Genomic DNA, 17,039 nt, shown 5'->3' with positions numbered 1-17,039 from the left:
TGGGATCATTCAGTTTTTGGGCTGTTGCAACTAGCAGGGTTAGCTGGTAGGGCTAGCTAGTAGCATCAACGTGAGCTTCAAAACAACCAACTCAAGGACTTCAAAGTTAACCTTGACTCAGAATTGATCTTCTTGAATGGAACGGTTGCTTATTGTATTCTAATATATGGCAGGAAGGTTGCTGGAGCCCGATGAATAATGACCTTGGCTTTGGACCACAACCAACCGATGGGAATGTGGTAGAGGTAAGAGGCTAATAGGATTAGCATTTAACCATCTGATCTGATTTGGATTCTTTCTGATGTGTATACGTACTTCATATGTTGGTCATCTCATCTGTTCAGGGGAAACCAACAGGAGAGAAGACACAGCCGACGGGCTCGACAGATGGAGACAAATGATTGTTATGGTCTTCTCCAAATAAACAATAAAACTCTGTCACGTGAGAAAGGTTTCTTTTATTTAAATTGTCTATCATTAAGAGCTGTAACTTTTAATGATTTATCCAGTATGTGTTAAAACAGATCAAATGAGACAATACAAGAATCTTTGTGGGAGTGATAGCAGGTTGACACCAGCCATGTATTTATGAGAATAGCTTCTTAGTAAAAAGACACTTTTTTCCAACGTTAAAGATTCAGACAAGACTAAATTCACAAGGAGCACTTTATTATTGTTGTTATTATTTTTTTGGGTTAGGCTTTTGTCTCTGCATCACAAATATCACCTACGTCCACCCAAAGTGTCAGAGCAGGGAACGACGCAGCCTGACTTTAAGGACAGGACGTACACAGACACATGAATCCAGTTTTTCTTCACTTTTCTAAACATAAATCTGCTTGTAGGAAAAGTCTGTTCCATTTAAGTGGACGTGCCACTGCATCTTTGTTATTGGACAGTACTCTGTTGGTTTGGTGGGAGTATAGAAGAGTAGTCGCTGGAACTCTCTGGGAATTGTGATACTCACAAGCTATCTTTTCTACACAACTTCACTGAGGACTCAGACAGTAGGATAACCTGTGAGGAAATTAAAAAAAAAATCATTTGTACCACTTTCTAACAAACTCAACCACACAATTATGCATTTGGTTTCCCCATTGTTTTTTTGACACTGTGATATTTGTGACAGCCTTGCATCAAAGCATTTGTTACCAAAAGAACGGTCTCAGATTAGAAACAAGCTTTAATTACTCCTTCTCTGATGTTTGAAGAGAAAGCGAGGGCAGCAAAACCAAACGGTGGATATGAAAAGACAGTTAGTAGTTGTAATCATCAGGCAAACTACAACAGCACTACATTCTTGACCAGAATTTTTTTTTTGGATTTGTATGTTCATTTTCACAAAGTGGTGAGATCCAGAGGCAGGCAGCAGCCCGTGAGGCAACAAGCAAAGTTCACTTCAGATGACAATGCAGTTTCTCTCTATCAGTAAGGCCACTTTACATAGAAATTCCAAATGAGGACCACAACCCATCGCTTCTTGTCCGTAGATCTTTGCAGTGTCAGCATCATGAATTGAAAAACAAATCTTCAAGTTCCTAAATTAAAGAGCCTGATGGCCTGCTTGTTTGTGGGGGGGGTTGGTGTTTGCCCCCTTCACCACCACATCGAGAAAAAAAAAAAAAAGCTCAGTCCACATGGTCACCACCAGCTATGCTGCTGAGGTAGTGTCCCCACTCCAGATGCCCCAAACGCAGCTCAAAAAACACACACCTCAAAATAACCATGTGCGATTGGGTTATAACGATCTTGCAAAAAAATAGATATTTTCACAGAAGTTTGTAAAATCATCTTGCCTAAAGTCATCTTCAATCCTCTGTGGCTTTATCAAAGCAAGTTGAGGTCCAGAGAGAATTATTTCTGTCCACTGTGGAATTATTGAGGGCTCTCTACTAAGCACTTTCCTGGTTATTCAGCCCAGCTGACATATTTCCCAGATACACAACACTGAAATTAAAATAAAGCTCGGAGCAGATTATTGGTGTAATCCCAGTTTCGCCATCTACCCAGTAAGAAGACATGTTGGGACAAACAGGAACATGACCTGCAGGTTTGAACTTGACGTGGTGTCCAGTGTATGCTTAACCACTCCTGCTCAGAAAGTTTTATACTAGTATAAAACTACTACAACAAATTCTTAAAGATGGCTTTAGATTAGCATGAAATAGTTTTTTCTAGTTAGTGTAATGCCTTTCACTTCCAGTTGCAAAATGTGAACACACATAAACCTTGCAAATCAAGAACTGGTCAAAACCTCAAAATCAACAAACTTTGTGGGGTAAGCAATTTTGACATTAGCAGATAAACATACCAAGTCGGACTTTGATTTTAAACCAGTAGAAGAGGCTCCACCTATTAACAAGGGCTCTATAAAACAAGTGTATTTGCAGACGTGAGACCAATACGCACAGGATGAGAGGGCTTACTCTACTCTGTTTGGTGGGATTTATCCTCGCAGCCTCGGTAAGAAAGTCTATAATTTGTGGAGGATTTAGTCTTAAGAAAACGACTTTGACAACACTGAATAACACTTTTAATTCTCTGATTTATTTCTCTGCCTCTGATCTGCTCATGTCTGGAAATATCTGTAACTTTTATTGTATTAACTTTAAGTTTAAAACTAAAGATAGGCTATATAGATCATCCAGATTTTATCTGTTATTTACTCAGTGTTGTAGGACTGTTGCTCAATTAATTGTGGGTGAATGAACTGAACTCCAGATGTAGTCCTTTTTAAATGTATTTTTTTGACAAGAATTAGCTTGAGCATGTGACGTACTTCTGCTGTCTCTGAAGGTCACTGAAGTTTTAGTAATGCAATTTTTTGCTGTCTTGTTTAAAATCCAATGTCAGGGACCTTCCAGCAAAGCAACAGGATAAACAAATCATCCACGTGTTATAACTTTGTTATGGGATATATATTTGTTTAACAGTTATCCATTTTAATTTCAGAAGCATGAAGGAGCCAAAGCTGCGAAACCATGCGTAAGTGAAAACTGGAGGACAGGATATTTCCACATTTCCTTGTTCTATTTTCAGGCGAATTTGGATTTTTAAAGTATCATTTTCCACCATTAAAGGTCAAAGAGAAATCATTTAAGGCAGTGTGTTTCAATTTTACGTTCAGTCCACTCACGACTGACATACACATATGTACTACTAATAAAAACATATCAATATAGCTCAATACAATATTACAGCCTTTGTAAATGCATGATTTATTTCAGAACTGAGTTACTGTTAATAGTATGACTTTTTTATGTTTTATCAATTATATGTGTTTGTAAATCAAAACACTATGGGACCTTGTTAGAATTATTTGATCCATCACATGGCTGCCATTTGTCAGTATACATTAAAAACAACATGAAAGAGATGATGTCCAGATTGATGTACAGTGTGTCACCTTATACACCATTATCTGACCCAGTAACAACAAACAAAAGAGTCTAAATATCCTGACTGGCATTTTGGAGTTTGGCCTAAAAACACTGAAGACTCATTCTGCACAGGGGGGCGTCAACTAATTTTGCGTCCAATGTAATGTTTTGGCCATTTTGGCTGCCCAATCAGAACAGCGTGGGATTGTTTGAAATTAAATGTCCCAGCTCTGAATGAACATCTCCGATCCCCCTTTGCTTACTTTGGATTTTGTAGTGATGCCTTATTTTTGTGGACTTCTATGTTTACATTACATTTATAACTTGCATCATATTGACAAAATTTGATGTAGACTTTGTTTGTTGTAGGAAATTACACATGAGTAGGTCTGTTAGTTTATGTCACACACAAAATAATGTATTCTTGAAACCTAGAAAATATATTAAATATACACTGCCAGTCAAAAGTTTTTGAACACTGTAATTTTTCCAGTTTTTACTGGAAATTATTCAGTTTCGTGACTCATTGCACTCTGAAATGAAAGCATAGAACAAATAAGCAATTTGAGTTGAAAAAGAAATCATGGAATCAATTTATAGACCAAAATGTATTCTAAACTTTTGACTCATTAAAGTAGCCACCTTTGGCAGATATAACAGCTGAACACACTCGTGGCATTCTTTTTACAATAGAATAATATTCTTCGGAAAGTTCTTCCCAAGTCTGTTGCTGAAGTTCCCATAAATGTGTGGCACTTGTGGGTTGCTTGGCTTTCACTCTTCTGTCCAGTTCGTCCCAAACCAGCTCGATGGGGTTTAAGTCTGGAGACTGTGCTGGCCACTCCATGTTTTCAAGCTTACCATCTTGTTCTTTTTTTCCTGAGTTGGCTCTGGCATAGCTTGGACTTGTGTTTTGGGTCATTATCTTGCTGTAGGATGAACCTCTGACCAACTAGGCGCATACCAGAGGGTATTGCATGGCGCTGCAGAATGCTGTGGTAGCTGTTTTGGTTCAGGATGCCTCTCACTCTGTACAAGTCACCGACCCTGGATCCAGCAAAACAGCCCCAGACCATCACACTTCCTCCTCCATGTTTGACAGTTGATGTCACACACTGTGGAAGAATCCTCTCGCATACTCAACGGCGTACAAAGATCCTGCGTGATGAACCAAAGATTTGAAATTTTGATTCATCAGTCCATAATACCTTCTTCCAGTCTTCAGTAGTCCAATGGCTGTGTTTCATGGCCCAGGCGAGCCTCTTTGTCTTATTTTGACATCTTAGCAATAGCTTTCTTGCTGCAACTCGTCCTGTCAAACCTGCAGCTCAAAGTCTTCTCTTCACAGGTGAAACTGAGACTTGCTTACTACGACCACTATTAAGCTGTGCTTGAAGTTGTTGTCCTGTGAGTCGCCTATCACGCAAGCTGTTAACTCTCAGAAACTTGTCCTCTGATTCAGTTGTGGCTCTGGGTCTGCCAGACCTCTTCCTGTCAGAGTTTCTCCCACTTTCTGAGTGCCTTTTGATGGTGAAGAAAACTGTACTCACTGACACCTTGACTTTCTTTGCAATTTCCCTGTAGGAAAGACTTACATTTCTAAGTGTTATGATGGTCTATCTCTCTTCCATTGTTAATTGCCTTTTTCTCACCATTTTTTGTAGCAACACACTACTTTCTGTAGTACAATACTGTTCACCTGATGCTCATGAGGGTCTGGTACCACAGTATGTTCCAACACTGCTTTTATGCAGACAGAGGGGGTTGTAAGTAACCAAGAAAAGTTGGAACACCTGTAGGAATTAGTAGCACCAGCTTTCAAGGCTGATTCAACCTTCATTGCTGCAGAACAGCTTTAAATTGTTAACCCACTTCGTGTTCCCTGAAAGAGGCCTTTTTGTATAATTCTGAAATGTACATTATCTTTCAGTTTTGGGTAACCAAACCTTTTTTTTAACCTCTGGCTGTTCAGTACTTACCTTTGTACCATTTCAAGCTATTCATTAGACTTGCACAACTTGAATTGCAATAAATAACTGGAAAAATTAGGGTGTTCTAAAACTTTTGACTGGTAGTGTATGTAAAAATCAGAATAGTTCATATTGACCTGAAAGAGTGTACGCAAAACACTATTTTAGCTTTAGCGGCAGATCTGTAGCCAAAACTCTAAAACAAGCAAGTGATATATGGTTGTCATTTATGGCTATGTAGCCCAAGCTCACAGACAAGTGCTGGTAAGGTAGAACTAGTTAAACGCAATTTACTCGCCTGCAAAACTGGGATCATTCAGTTTTTGGGCTGTTGCAACTAGCAGGGTTAGCTGGTAGGGCTAGCTAGTAGCATCAACGTGAGCTTCAAAACAACCAACTCAAGGACTTCAAAGTTAACCTTGACTCAGAATTGATCTTCTTGAATGGAACGGTTGCTTATTGTATTCTAATATATGGCAGGAAGGTTGCTGGAGTCCGATGAATAATGACCTTGGCTTTGGACCACAACCAACCGATGGGAATGTGGTAGAGGTAAGAGGCTAATAGGATTAGCATTTAACCATCTGATCTGATTTGGATTCTTTCTGATGTGCATACGTACTTCATATGTTGGTCATCTCATCTGTTCAGGGGAAACCAACAGGAGAGAAGACACAGCCGACGGGCTCGACAGATGGAGACAAATGATTGTTATGGTCTTCTCCAAATAAACAATAAAACTCTGTCACGTGAGAAAGGTTTCTTTTATTTGTTCATACGCGTAGAATAAGTTCATTTAAATTGTCTATCATTAAGAGCTGTAACTTTTAATGATTTATCCAGTATGTGTTAAAACAGACCAAATGAGACAATACAAGAATCTTTGTGGGAGTGATAGCAGGTTGACACAAGCCATGTATTTATGAGAATAGCTTCTTAGGAAAAAGACACTTTTTTCCAACGTTAAAAATTCAGACAAGACTAAATTCACAAGGAGCACTTTATTATTTTTTTGGGTTAGGCTTTTGTCTCTGCATCACAAATATCACCTACGTCCACCCAAAGTGTCAGAGCAGGGAACGACGCACCCTGACTTTAAGGACAGGACGTACACAGACACATGAATCCAGTTTTTCTTCACTTTTCTAAACATAAATCTGCTTGTAGGAAAAGTCTGTTCCATTTAAGTGGACGTGCCACTGCATCTTTGTCATTGGACAGTACTCTGTTGGTTTGGTGGGAGTATAGAAGAGTAGTCGCTGGAACTCTCTGGGAATTGTGATACTCACAAGCTATCTTTTCTACACAACTTCACTGAGGACTCAGACAGTAGGATAACCTGTGAGGAAATTTAAAAAAAAAATCATTTTAAAACTGGGGATCGAAATGTACCACTTTCTAACAAACTCAACCACACAATTATGCATTTGGTTTCCCATTGTTTTTTTGACACTGTGATATTTGTGACAGCCTTGCATCAAAGCATTTGTTACCAAAAGAACGGTCTCAGATTAGAAACAAGCTTTAATTACTCCTTCTCTGATGTTTAAAGAGAAAGCGAGGGCAGCAAAACCAAACGGTGGATATGAAAAGACAGTTAGTAGTTGTAATCATCAGGCAAACTACAACAGCACTACATTCTTGAACAGAAATTTTTTTCTTTTGCATGTTCATTTTCACAAAGTGGTGAGATCCAGAGGCAGGCAGCAGCCCGTGAGACAACAAGCAAAGTTCACTTCAGATGACAATGCAGTTTCTCTCTATCAATAAGGCCACTTTACATAGAAATTCTAAATGAGGACCACAACCCATCGCTTCTTGTCCATAGATCTTTGCAGTGTCATCATCATGAATTGAAAAACAAATCTTCAAGTTTCTAAATTAAAGAGCCTGATGGCCTGCTTGTTTGTGGGGGGGTTGGTGTTTGCCCCCTTCACCACCACATCGAGAAAAAAAAAAAAAAGCTCAGTCCACATGGTCACCACCAGCTATGCTGCTGAGGTAGTGTCCCCACTCCTGATGCCCCAAACGCAGCTCGAAAAAAAACACACACCTCAAAATAACCATGTGCGATTGGGTTATAACGATCTTGCAAAAAAATAGATATTTTCACAGAAGTTTGTAAAATCATCTTGCCTAAAGTCATCTTCAATCCTCTGTGGCTTTATCAAAGCAAGTTGAGGTCCAGAGAGAAGTTGTACCACACAACTGCTGCTCTGAGTACAATCCACAAAGGACAACTAAGTTGCCTTTTGTTGCCGCTGCAGTGTCGTACGTTTGGGTGTATTTTGCCAATTCCGTTTCCATTATTCCCTCTTTCGTCAGCCCCTTCAGATGCAGTCCTTTGGGTTTGCCAACCAAAATGTATGTAAAGTGTGTCTCCTAACTAATTTAAAGGCGTGCCACTGTATATGCTGCAGTGGTACTGATGTGTAAGAGTGTGTGTTTATGTGGGGCTGTGTGTTTTGAGCAACTGGTGTGGTGATGGTGGCAGCATGAACTCTGTCAGGACTGCAGTCCACACAGCTGGAGTTCAGCTTCCTTCAAGGGGCTGGGCAGGACCGCGCTGGAGGGGCCAGGGGACGGAGGGAAGCAGCTCTACTTATCCCCCAAGATGGCGTACTGGTTGTCGAGCTGCAAGTGCTGCATAGAGGCGCCGCCTGTCTCCTCTCTACCACGGTTCCTGTGTTTTACAACCTCAAAGGTCTTCTCCATTTCTCTGTCCCTGAAACACAAATGTGTATTAACATTTAGTGAAACTGTAATCAAACACCAGGCTCCCAAACATTTTCACTCGAACTCGGCTTACTTGCGTGTCTCAACGTGCTTGGCGGTGGCCAGTAGAGAGGGGAACTGTGCGTCACTATAGATCTCAGGAGGGCCCTGGTTGGGGGCCCGTTTGGTGGTGGTCAGCCGAGCCCCTGGAGGGCGATATACACCAGAAGGCTTCGCCTCAGGCACCTCTTCTTCCTCTGCTGCAGGAGAAAAGGCATTTTAAGATGAAAAGATGCGTTGTTTTATTTTGACTCAAGTGGTAGAAATAAGTTATATAAAAAAAAATAAAATAAAACAAATGTGGAAGATGATGTACTCACCCACGGGTGCAGCAGGAGGGGGAGCTGCGCCAGACTTGTTCCAGGGACCAGACACTTTGTCTCCACTAACCAGAATGATCTCTCCATCCTCACCAACCTCCTCCTTCTCGTACTCTTCTTCCTCTTTCTCGTCACTGCAAACAAACAGATGCCGGATGAACAGAGGTGGACATGTGCCGAGATGGATTTCTAAACGTTTCTTTTTGTTTCCAGGTTCTCGTCATTTGTCCACATTCAAATAACCCGATTTCGCAAGAGTTTAAACATGTTTTCCCCTAAATTTAGGGTTTCTGTAGAACAAATCTGCTACAGTTCGTCTCCACCTGTGCCTTTTCCACAGATTTAGCTAGGATTCATACCACATCTATACTTCATTGACTGGCAGCACTTTGGCTTATGAATTTTTTTTGTGGCTTAATAAGATGTTTGGAGTCGTATCAAAGCTTTACAAAACCACTTACATTTTTACACTTTTGCACAAGCATTTATGACAAAAAGATTGAACATTTATGTTTTAAAAGTCACATTATTTTCTGCAGACTGTCCAGTATCAGTCAAGCTATATTTAAGTTAGTTACACATTGTGAATCAGACAGTAAATACTAAGACAGCCTCATAACTATGTGACAAAATGATTTTCTTTCTTTCATTCACACACACACATAATCAAAACCACAGGCCTCACCTAGAAGGCGCCACGGTCGAGATCCAAGCGACAACAAAAACACATTTTCCCCCCTCACCTTATCTGCAAGGCTTGGAGACGGAGCCCGCTGTAGTCCACTTCTTTCTGCTCAAACTCTTTCCATTCCTCGTCCTCCTTGGCAAAGGAAAACATTACTTCATGTACATTACAGCAGGTTTACAGTAACACCCCACAACTGTCAACGTCGCCAGAGGTGGTGGTAGTAGTAGTAGTGAGGAAAACATCTGCACTCTGGCCATTGTCGTCAAGAAGTGGATTCAACAGGGCCCAAAATTCACCAGGCATTCATGTGTGACAAAATATGTTACCATCTAATAAATAACGTGTCACCTGATCGGGTATTTATGGATTTACAATCTGTTAATCCAGTGGAAAACGTGACAAATGGCGGCTCGGCCTTGTTTTAAAGCCACGATGCAAAGAGAGCAATGACAGTTTCCCCCCTGCAGACATATAGATAATATTTAAGTCTGAAGTACGTATAGATTGTATAAACACAATATGCACAGGCTTTAACAGATCGGCCATGTCAGATGAAGTTCAGATCGCACAAACGTGTCGTGTCATTTTTTTTTTTTCCTTGTCGCCCGTCATAATGTGTGCCATATGCTAGCTAGCAACCCGGCGTTTTCTCCCTCCTTGTCAAAACATCCACGCGTTCATTTCCGCTCCTTATTTGATAAAATGCTGCAAATCCGTTGTCAGAAAGAGGGATGCATATATATCCGTGCATATCTGGATTATGATACAAAATCTGATGCGAAACCGCTATTTCTAAAACACGTTACTAAGGGGGGAAAAGTTAGCAGAGAGTAGCCTTGGTTACCTTTTCAACCTGCGCGTCTGGATTCTCGCTTTTCGCCGATTTTTCCTTCTCCTTTTTGGTTTTCTTCATCGCAGCCGACGCGGGCCCGGCAGCGGACTCCTTGCCCTTTCCCTTCTCTTTCTTCTTCTTTTTATCCCGCTTGGCGAAGAAATCGTCCAGGCTCTTCTCCGGTGGTGCATCCGCCATTTTCGAAGAGCAACGTTAACTCGTCAGTTCGCTAGCCGAGCAATGACAAATGTAAAAAAAAAAAAAGTCCGCTCTTGGACAGTAAGGACAACTGATGAAACGAGCAGATGAGAGTGAGTTGTTTCAAACTCTGACAGTTTAGCTCCTGTTATAAGCTGATAAAAAATGTCCACTCTAGTTCCCCGTCTGAGTCGTTAGCTACGCTGTCAACCATGCCATGCACGGGCTATTTGACAAATCCGTACCGTCACCCGGAAGCACTTCTGCTCCGAACCGGATATGACACAGATAAGAAAACTCACCGATTTACTTGATTTTATTTTAATAAATGATTCATGAAATGATTTCAACTAGTTTAAAATTCCCCTTAAAGGACAAAAATACGATTTATTTTGTTTTTTTATTATAATTATTTTCCAAGAGACGGAAATTATAATACCCATGCAACTATCACAATTTATTCAAATAATGAAATGAATTAAATTCATTCATTCATTCAATCTTTATTTATTCTCGGAGGTTCATTGAGGGTAGTCGTCACTTTCAGTGAAGCCGAGATTACACAGTAACAATGGGATAACAATAGATATAGTATAATAATTGTGGAAAATAAAACAAAATAAAACAAATAATAAGATAACCTACATAACATTATAAAGGAGGAAGGAAGGGAAAAATAAAGATACAGAAAATATTAATAGTAAAATAATAAAATAATAATAATAATAATAATAATAATAAAATAACATTTGCATAAAACAGGTACAATTTGACATAGGAAGGTTTGTGATTACAGATCTGAATTGATTATAGGAAAGTAGAGAGTTAATTTTTATGTTACATTGGAGATTATTCCAGGAAGTAGGGGCACCATAACAAAAGGCCGACTTTCCAAACTCAGTGTGGATACGAGGAACCTTGAGCATCAAACAGTCATTTGATCTGGTCTGATAGGGACCAGAATTTCAAACAAGCATGTTTGAAATGTAACCTGGTAATTTTCCAATAATACCTTTGTAAATAAACAGGTACCAATGATTAAGTCTCCTCTCACACAAAGATGACCAACCCACTTTACCATAGAGGACACAATGATGAGTGCTATAGCCATCACCTCATGAACCTCAGAGCAGAGTGGTAGACTGAGTCCAGGGCTTTAAGCGAGCAAGCAGTAGCATTTCTATAAATCACATCACCATAGTCTAGAACTGACATAAAAACTGCTTCAACAACTTGTTTCCTACATTCCATAGGCAAATTATCATTGTTAAAACGCAGTAAAACTTATGATGATGAATATGACTTCTGATTATCTTCTTTTTTTCCTTTTTTAAATTAACCAAATAATATAATATAATATAATATAATATAATATAATATAATTACAACTCAGTAGAGTTCTACTCTGATTTTTCGATTTTATTTTTTATTTTCAAATTCATTTGTGTCATATGCTTGACCAAATGGTGGTCCGCTGAATTCTGGCAGACATGAGTTGATATATAATAAAAAAGAAAACTCTATTTTCATTTGTTTTCTGGTATCATGGCTTTGATACAAACATGCATATGTCCTGAACACTAAATTGTGTGACTTGTTTAGGTGCATGTTTGTTGTTTTGTTTGTATTTTGCATTTAATATCAAGCTTTTTTTTTTTTTTGTATTGAATGGGGTAAACTCTTTCATTACTTCAGTTATATATATATATAATTCTGCCATTTCAAAACAATGGCAATTTTCTGTCTGTAATTTAAGAACAGCCCTGCGATGGACTGGTGACCTGTCCAGGGTGTACCCTGTACCCTGCCTCTCGCCCGATGACAACTGGGATAGGCTCCAGCAGACCCCCGCGACCCTTAACAGAAATAAGTGGGTATAGAAGATGAATGAATGAATAATTTAAGAACAAATACTACCTGGAATTTTACAAGTTAGTGCTTGAGTTGTTTAGAAGAGAGGGTACACCTGAAACTCTCAGAAATGTGTTTCTGAGAGTTCTCATAATTTAATGTGGGAGAATGAAACCTCAGTACATTTTTAATATTCTAATTTAATTCTTTAAGCCCTTTTTAAAATGTAATTTGCTTGCTAACTTGCTGAACCCATTTGTTCATTTTTAAGACTCTGAGTAAAGACATTAAAAAGTAGTTCAACTTTTACCGGATATAAACAGCCTTACATATCTGTAAATAACACTCTCATCTAACTAAGCCTTGCCTCAACAGTGCAGAGGGCTTGTAAACAGATTACTGAACTGACGTCAGATTTCCACAGCCAGAGGTCACTTGACCAGATGCAGCACCGTTGCACAAAGAGAAAATTCCAGCTCATTGCATCAATGGATGTGCTGTGGTCAGCAAGGCTGCTTACACTACTTTGTAAACCAATAGGTATGACGTCTAGCTCTCACACACAGTGATGGAAAAATATGAAGAGAATAAAATAGGCAAACAGAATGATCCATGTTTTTTCTTATTTTTATTGCTCAGCAGTAAAAAGTACAGTGTATAACTACAGTACAAAAAATACATAATGTTTAAACACTGCTCCACCGTGCCACTGAACGTTTTGTAAAATATCCACTTTTTGAGCGTGCAAAACAACAAGCCCGGCTGTGAGCATCCGATGCAGGAAATATCAATATGTTCAACTGTGTTATTCAGCGTCACCTTTTGACTCGGCGATTTCAGAACAACATCTCACAATGCAGGAAATCTTTAGCGACGATAGAGGCAGGCAGCATTGATTACTGAATAGAACTGCAGCGATGCAAAGTAAGACGAATGATAGAAGGACCACAGGATCAAGAATAAAACAAAATATTCAAACGCACTTTAAAAGAAAAGAAAAATATATTAAACCGCCTCTGTGTGTGCTCACAGTAAATATTCAGCTTACAAACACAATGTTTATGAGAAAACCTATGGGGGCAAGAGACAGACGGACACACACAGAGGCACGCACAACAACAGACACACAGAAACAGATAAAACTGTGACACAAAGTCTGGTTCGACTTAAAGTAACTGTGATATTTGGTTGGGGGGGGGGGCACATTTCAACTCATCTGTTCACTCACATACTTCAGTGCACACTTACACACACACATAGTGATAAAGGACCAACATAAGGAATTAAGACATCTATGTGATCCCTCTTCAGAGAAGCTGGTGACACATGAGGGGGAAAGCCATTTTAAGTCCATCTGATTGACAGATGAGCCGTCAGTCAAATCTTATTGGATGTTTGGAACAAGGTCGCCTCAACAATCTGTTCAAATTGACCAGTAAAATGTGGGCCTGTATTTATCAAGCTGCCAAAGGATTAAATCACTTCTTCTATGCTCATTATCAAATTCATTTATACCGTTTATCAAATATTTATTGACCTATAAATGCTCAATAGGTTTTCTAAGAAGAATAAGAGTACTGCAGTACATGAACACAAATATATTTATGTATCACCATATCATTTACCATTTAATGCATATTCATTATTCAAACAGATTTATTTATAACTTTTGTAAAACCGCTTTGAGTTTTTATGGAACATCTTGCTTTAATGTGTTTTAGTTTTCTTAATTATCATGTAAAGCATCTGAAAATCACTCTTTATTTGATTTATTATTGAAGGCCAATTATACATACTGACTACATTAGATGTTTTTGGCCCTGCTTCATGCCTTTATTTTGATAAGTGGTAGTGGAGAGAAACAGGAAGTGATGGGACGAGAGAGAGGGTACTACACTAGGCTGGACCACTGCAGCTGATGTGGCACCCCCACAGCTCACCTGGTTGAGTGGGCGTGACCGGTGACCGGTTAATCTTAGCTCTTTATATGTCTGTCGCTTTTTACTCCTTTATTGGCATCGCGGAGGGTAAAGAAACAGCTTTGGGACCATGTAGTCACTAGTTTGAATCCCCTCTATGACCATGTATGAGGTGCCTTGAGCAAGCACCTAAAAACCCCCTAAACTGCTCCCTGGGTGCCTTGCATCGTTGCCCACTGCTCAAAGTGTGTGCTCATTTCGATGGGTTAAAAGCAGAGACACACATGTCTTACAGAAAAGCTGATTTGATTCAGTGGTTGATAAACACAAGCCCTGATTTCATATACGTCATTTCCACACATCTTTTTTCCCCCCCTCGGATACGTAGGTGCTATATTCAAGTTCAACAGGCTATAAGTATTTTGGGATTGATTTTCTTTTTAAAGAAAAATAAAATTACAAAGAACAGCTTCGATGTTTTTGTAGCACATATCTTTTCTCTCACTCTCTATATGTGGCAACAACCACGGTGCACTCACCATCTAGCCACTGTAATTAACCAAAACCACGTATACTCTGTATTTTATAAAGACAATAAAAACCTTTTATCACAATTAAGCCTTTTGTAGAAAATGTACATCAGAAAAATATGCAGGTGCATCCTCATAGTAAATAGTGTCTGCTTTACATCACTCTTCTTTCAGGTTGCTCTTTGTGTTTGTAGTATACAGTATAAAGTCAAAGTCTCTGGATATTTACCACATATATAAAATAGACAACGACAGCAGGGGGAGCAGAGGAGGAGGAGAATCGAACAGCGGCTCTCTGTTTCTGTCTCTATATGGCAGAAGCCTTGTCTCTGTTGATGAAGAGGGTCTCCTGGCAGAAAGGGTTAACCAGGACCACGCTGCTGCCGCTGTAGTCTCCGTTAGGGGGTAGACAGGTGTCGTGCTCCTGCAAAACAAACACAAATGGACACACGGATGAAAAAAGAAATTGGGCGCATAAACAAAAGCTATCAATTGTGATTCAGGGATTAACATCTAAGTCGCTCTACAGGTCATGAGTTTAGTGTTGAGGTGTTTTGTTGCACCCCGGGGCTCATAAGGAGACGCTGAACAAAGACATCTGACAGATCTACAGCGATACAAAGATGTAAAAGCTTCACGAGCAGGGAAACAAAATGGGAGAGATGACTCAGAAGAAAGCAGCAGAAGGAAATACGGGTGGGGGGGTTGATGTAGAAATGGTTGTTGATGGTGAGTCAGCAGTATTGAGGTGGTGCTGGAGGAGGGAGGTGTGAAAAACAAAATGATTAGCAGGATTGAGGCCATTTTTTTTTTTCTTTTTATCAGCAAGACCCAATCAAATCAAACCAAATCAAAGTGGCATTTAGGTAATAATAATTTAACTAAAGTACCAGGGAGGCTACAGTACGAGGCTTCTGCTCTACAGAGACAGGTTAAAGGAGGGGAAAACAGCACCTGGGTGTCACCAAGGGCATCTTACACATGATCGACCCACAGCTTCCCTCTCCTGAAACCCTCACGGGAATGCAAATGAAATAAAAGAAATACAGGAAAGGAGACACGTGAGGAAATTGTCACTGGAGAGAAGATGAAAAAAAAAAAAAAAACATGCAAAACACAGGAACAATGAGTCATAGAAACAACAATAAGAGGGGCATTTGCAGATTCAATAAAATCCATACTAGCATTATACACTGCTATTGCCAACAGATGGCGCTGCAGTGCATCAAAAATAAATAGAAATAGATGGGGCAAAACTCACAGGGTAAGTTTGGCCATAAGTTCACATTTATTATGGAATTAATAATAAAAAAAAAACACATATCTCTTATTAGATATACTGTAGAGTTTGGTGCTGTGCAGCCAGACATTGTTCAAACCTCAGATTTTGGGGAAATGTGCAAAATATGCAAATGATTACAAATTAATGGAAGACTATGGCAATTAGTATAGCCTAGTTTGCATATTTAACATTAAACAAGCATATTGCATGTACTCTAACTGCATAGTTGTTTCTATCCTTGCTTTGAGATCATTTAGTTTTTATAGATCTTTGTTTAGATTTATTATTTGTCCTCTTGCTTTTCTACTGTGCTATGACAGGACATCAGCACTCGGTTTCATTTCATGTATCATGTTCTGTTATTACAATAAAAACCCTGAAACCTTCACATAGCTTTAGTGAGAATTAGTAGTATGAAGCATCCCTGTATGGTTTTATGACAGCTTAAAGCAACATGAGCATTAAAGAGTTTCTTCATGAGAGCAAAGTTTAGGCTGAATAATTCATTTTTTAAAAAAAAGGAAAGCGTCACATCAGCAACCATGATGACAAACTATGCACAAAGATAGGCAGGACGCGACAATGCAGTGCATAGATCGCACAATATGTACAGTATGGAAACAGAGACAACACTGTCCGCTCAGTTAACAGAGAACCTTACCACTGATAGATGAGAGACTCGGACTTCATGTGCATTGAAAATGATTTTGTGTGTTGGTGCACAACATGATTAGATGATGATATTTGAAAAGACAAACTTAATTTGTATGTGTTGTCTAAATATGTTGAATTGAGATTTATTAAAAATACACAGCACCTATAAGGCCAAATATCCTGCACCCCTTATATCTACGTATTTATATTGTTATTGTGGTAGCATTTGGTGCAGGATGCTTAAACAAACCGGTCAATGAATGTGGGGGAGGACGCTGATAAAAATTGCCAGTCTACGATCTAATTTGAGACAGCCATGAAAACGTGTTAGCAGCGTTGTATGTCTTTTTGTATTTATACCCCCTCAGGAGAACATTCACAACAAATTCAGTGCTAATGTATTAATAATGGCGGCACATTACACCATCCCGGTAATTCTGTGATATTGCGCTATTTTCGATATAGTTGCTGTTAATTGTCATAATTTTAATTCTAGAAAATAATCAGTTTCTAAGAATCAGCACTTTAATGGATCGCCTGCAGGGTAAATCTATTTTTTTTTTCTTCTCTAAGCAGCATCCCTATGAATTGCAGAATCACAGTGTCATGCTCAAGTGAACTTCAGCAGGCCCCAAGGCTT

General features: G+C 39.2%; 2 protein-coding genes across 5 annotated transcripts in view; both read right to left on the bottom strand.

Annotated features, from left to right (window-relative positions):
* Positions 1-6,161: 6,161 nt before the first annotated feature.
* Positions 6,162-10,378, bottom strand: cdv3 (carnitine deficiency-associated gene expressed in ventricle 3). 4 transcript variants are annotated; one of them, XM_084565862.1, is made up of 5 exons: positions 9,978-10,378; positions 9,189-9,265; positions 8,446-8,579; positions 8,160-8,325; positions 6,162-8,075 (listed from the first exon to the last, which is right to left on the bottom strand). In XM_084565862.1, exons 1-5 carry the CDS (start codon positions 10,161-10,163, stop codon positions 7,949-7,951), a joined length of 690 nt encoding a protein of 229 aa, XP_084421988.1. In that variant the 5' UTR covers positions 10,164-10,378; the 3' UTR covers positions 6,162-7,948. The 4 variants fall into 4 exon arrangements, with proteins under 4 accessions (XP_084421988.1, XP_084421990.1, XP_084421989.1 ...); XM_084565864.1 differs by having other exon boundaries at positions 8,160-8,322; XM_084565863.1 differs by having other exon boundaries at positions 9,189-9,262.
* Positions 10,379-12,369: 1,991 nt separating this feature from the next.
* Positions 12,370-17,039, bottom strand: part of tmem108 (transmembrane protein 108) — a gene marked incomplete at its 5' end in the record, with an annotated part of 37,417 nt that continues 32,747 nt past the window's right edge. The window contains one exon of the mRNA XM_084566647.1: positions 12,370-14,957. Within this exon, the coding sequence (XP_084422773.1) occupies positions 14,771-14,957 (187 nt within the window). The 3' untranslated portion in view covers positions 12,370-14,770. The remainder of the gene's footprint in view (positions 14,958-17,039) is intronic.

Source organism: Chelon labrosus (genome assembly GCF_963514085.1).
Source record: "Chelon labrosus genome assembly, chromosome: 18".
Lineage (NCBI taxonomy): Eukaryota > Metazoa > Chordata > Actinopteri > Mugiliformes > Mugilidae > Chelon > Chelon labrosus.
The sequence above is the reverse complement of the archived record's forward strand: the minus strand, read 5'-3'. Positions and strand labels throughout refer to the sequence as shown.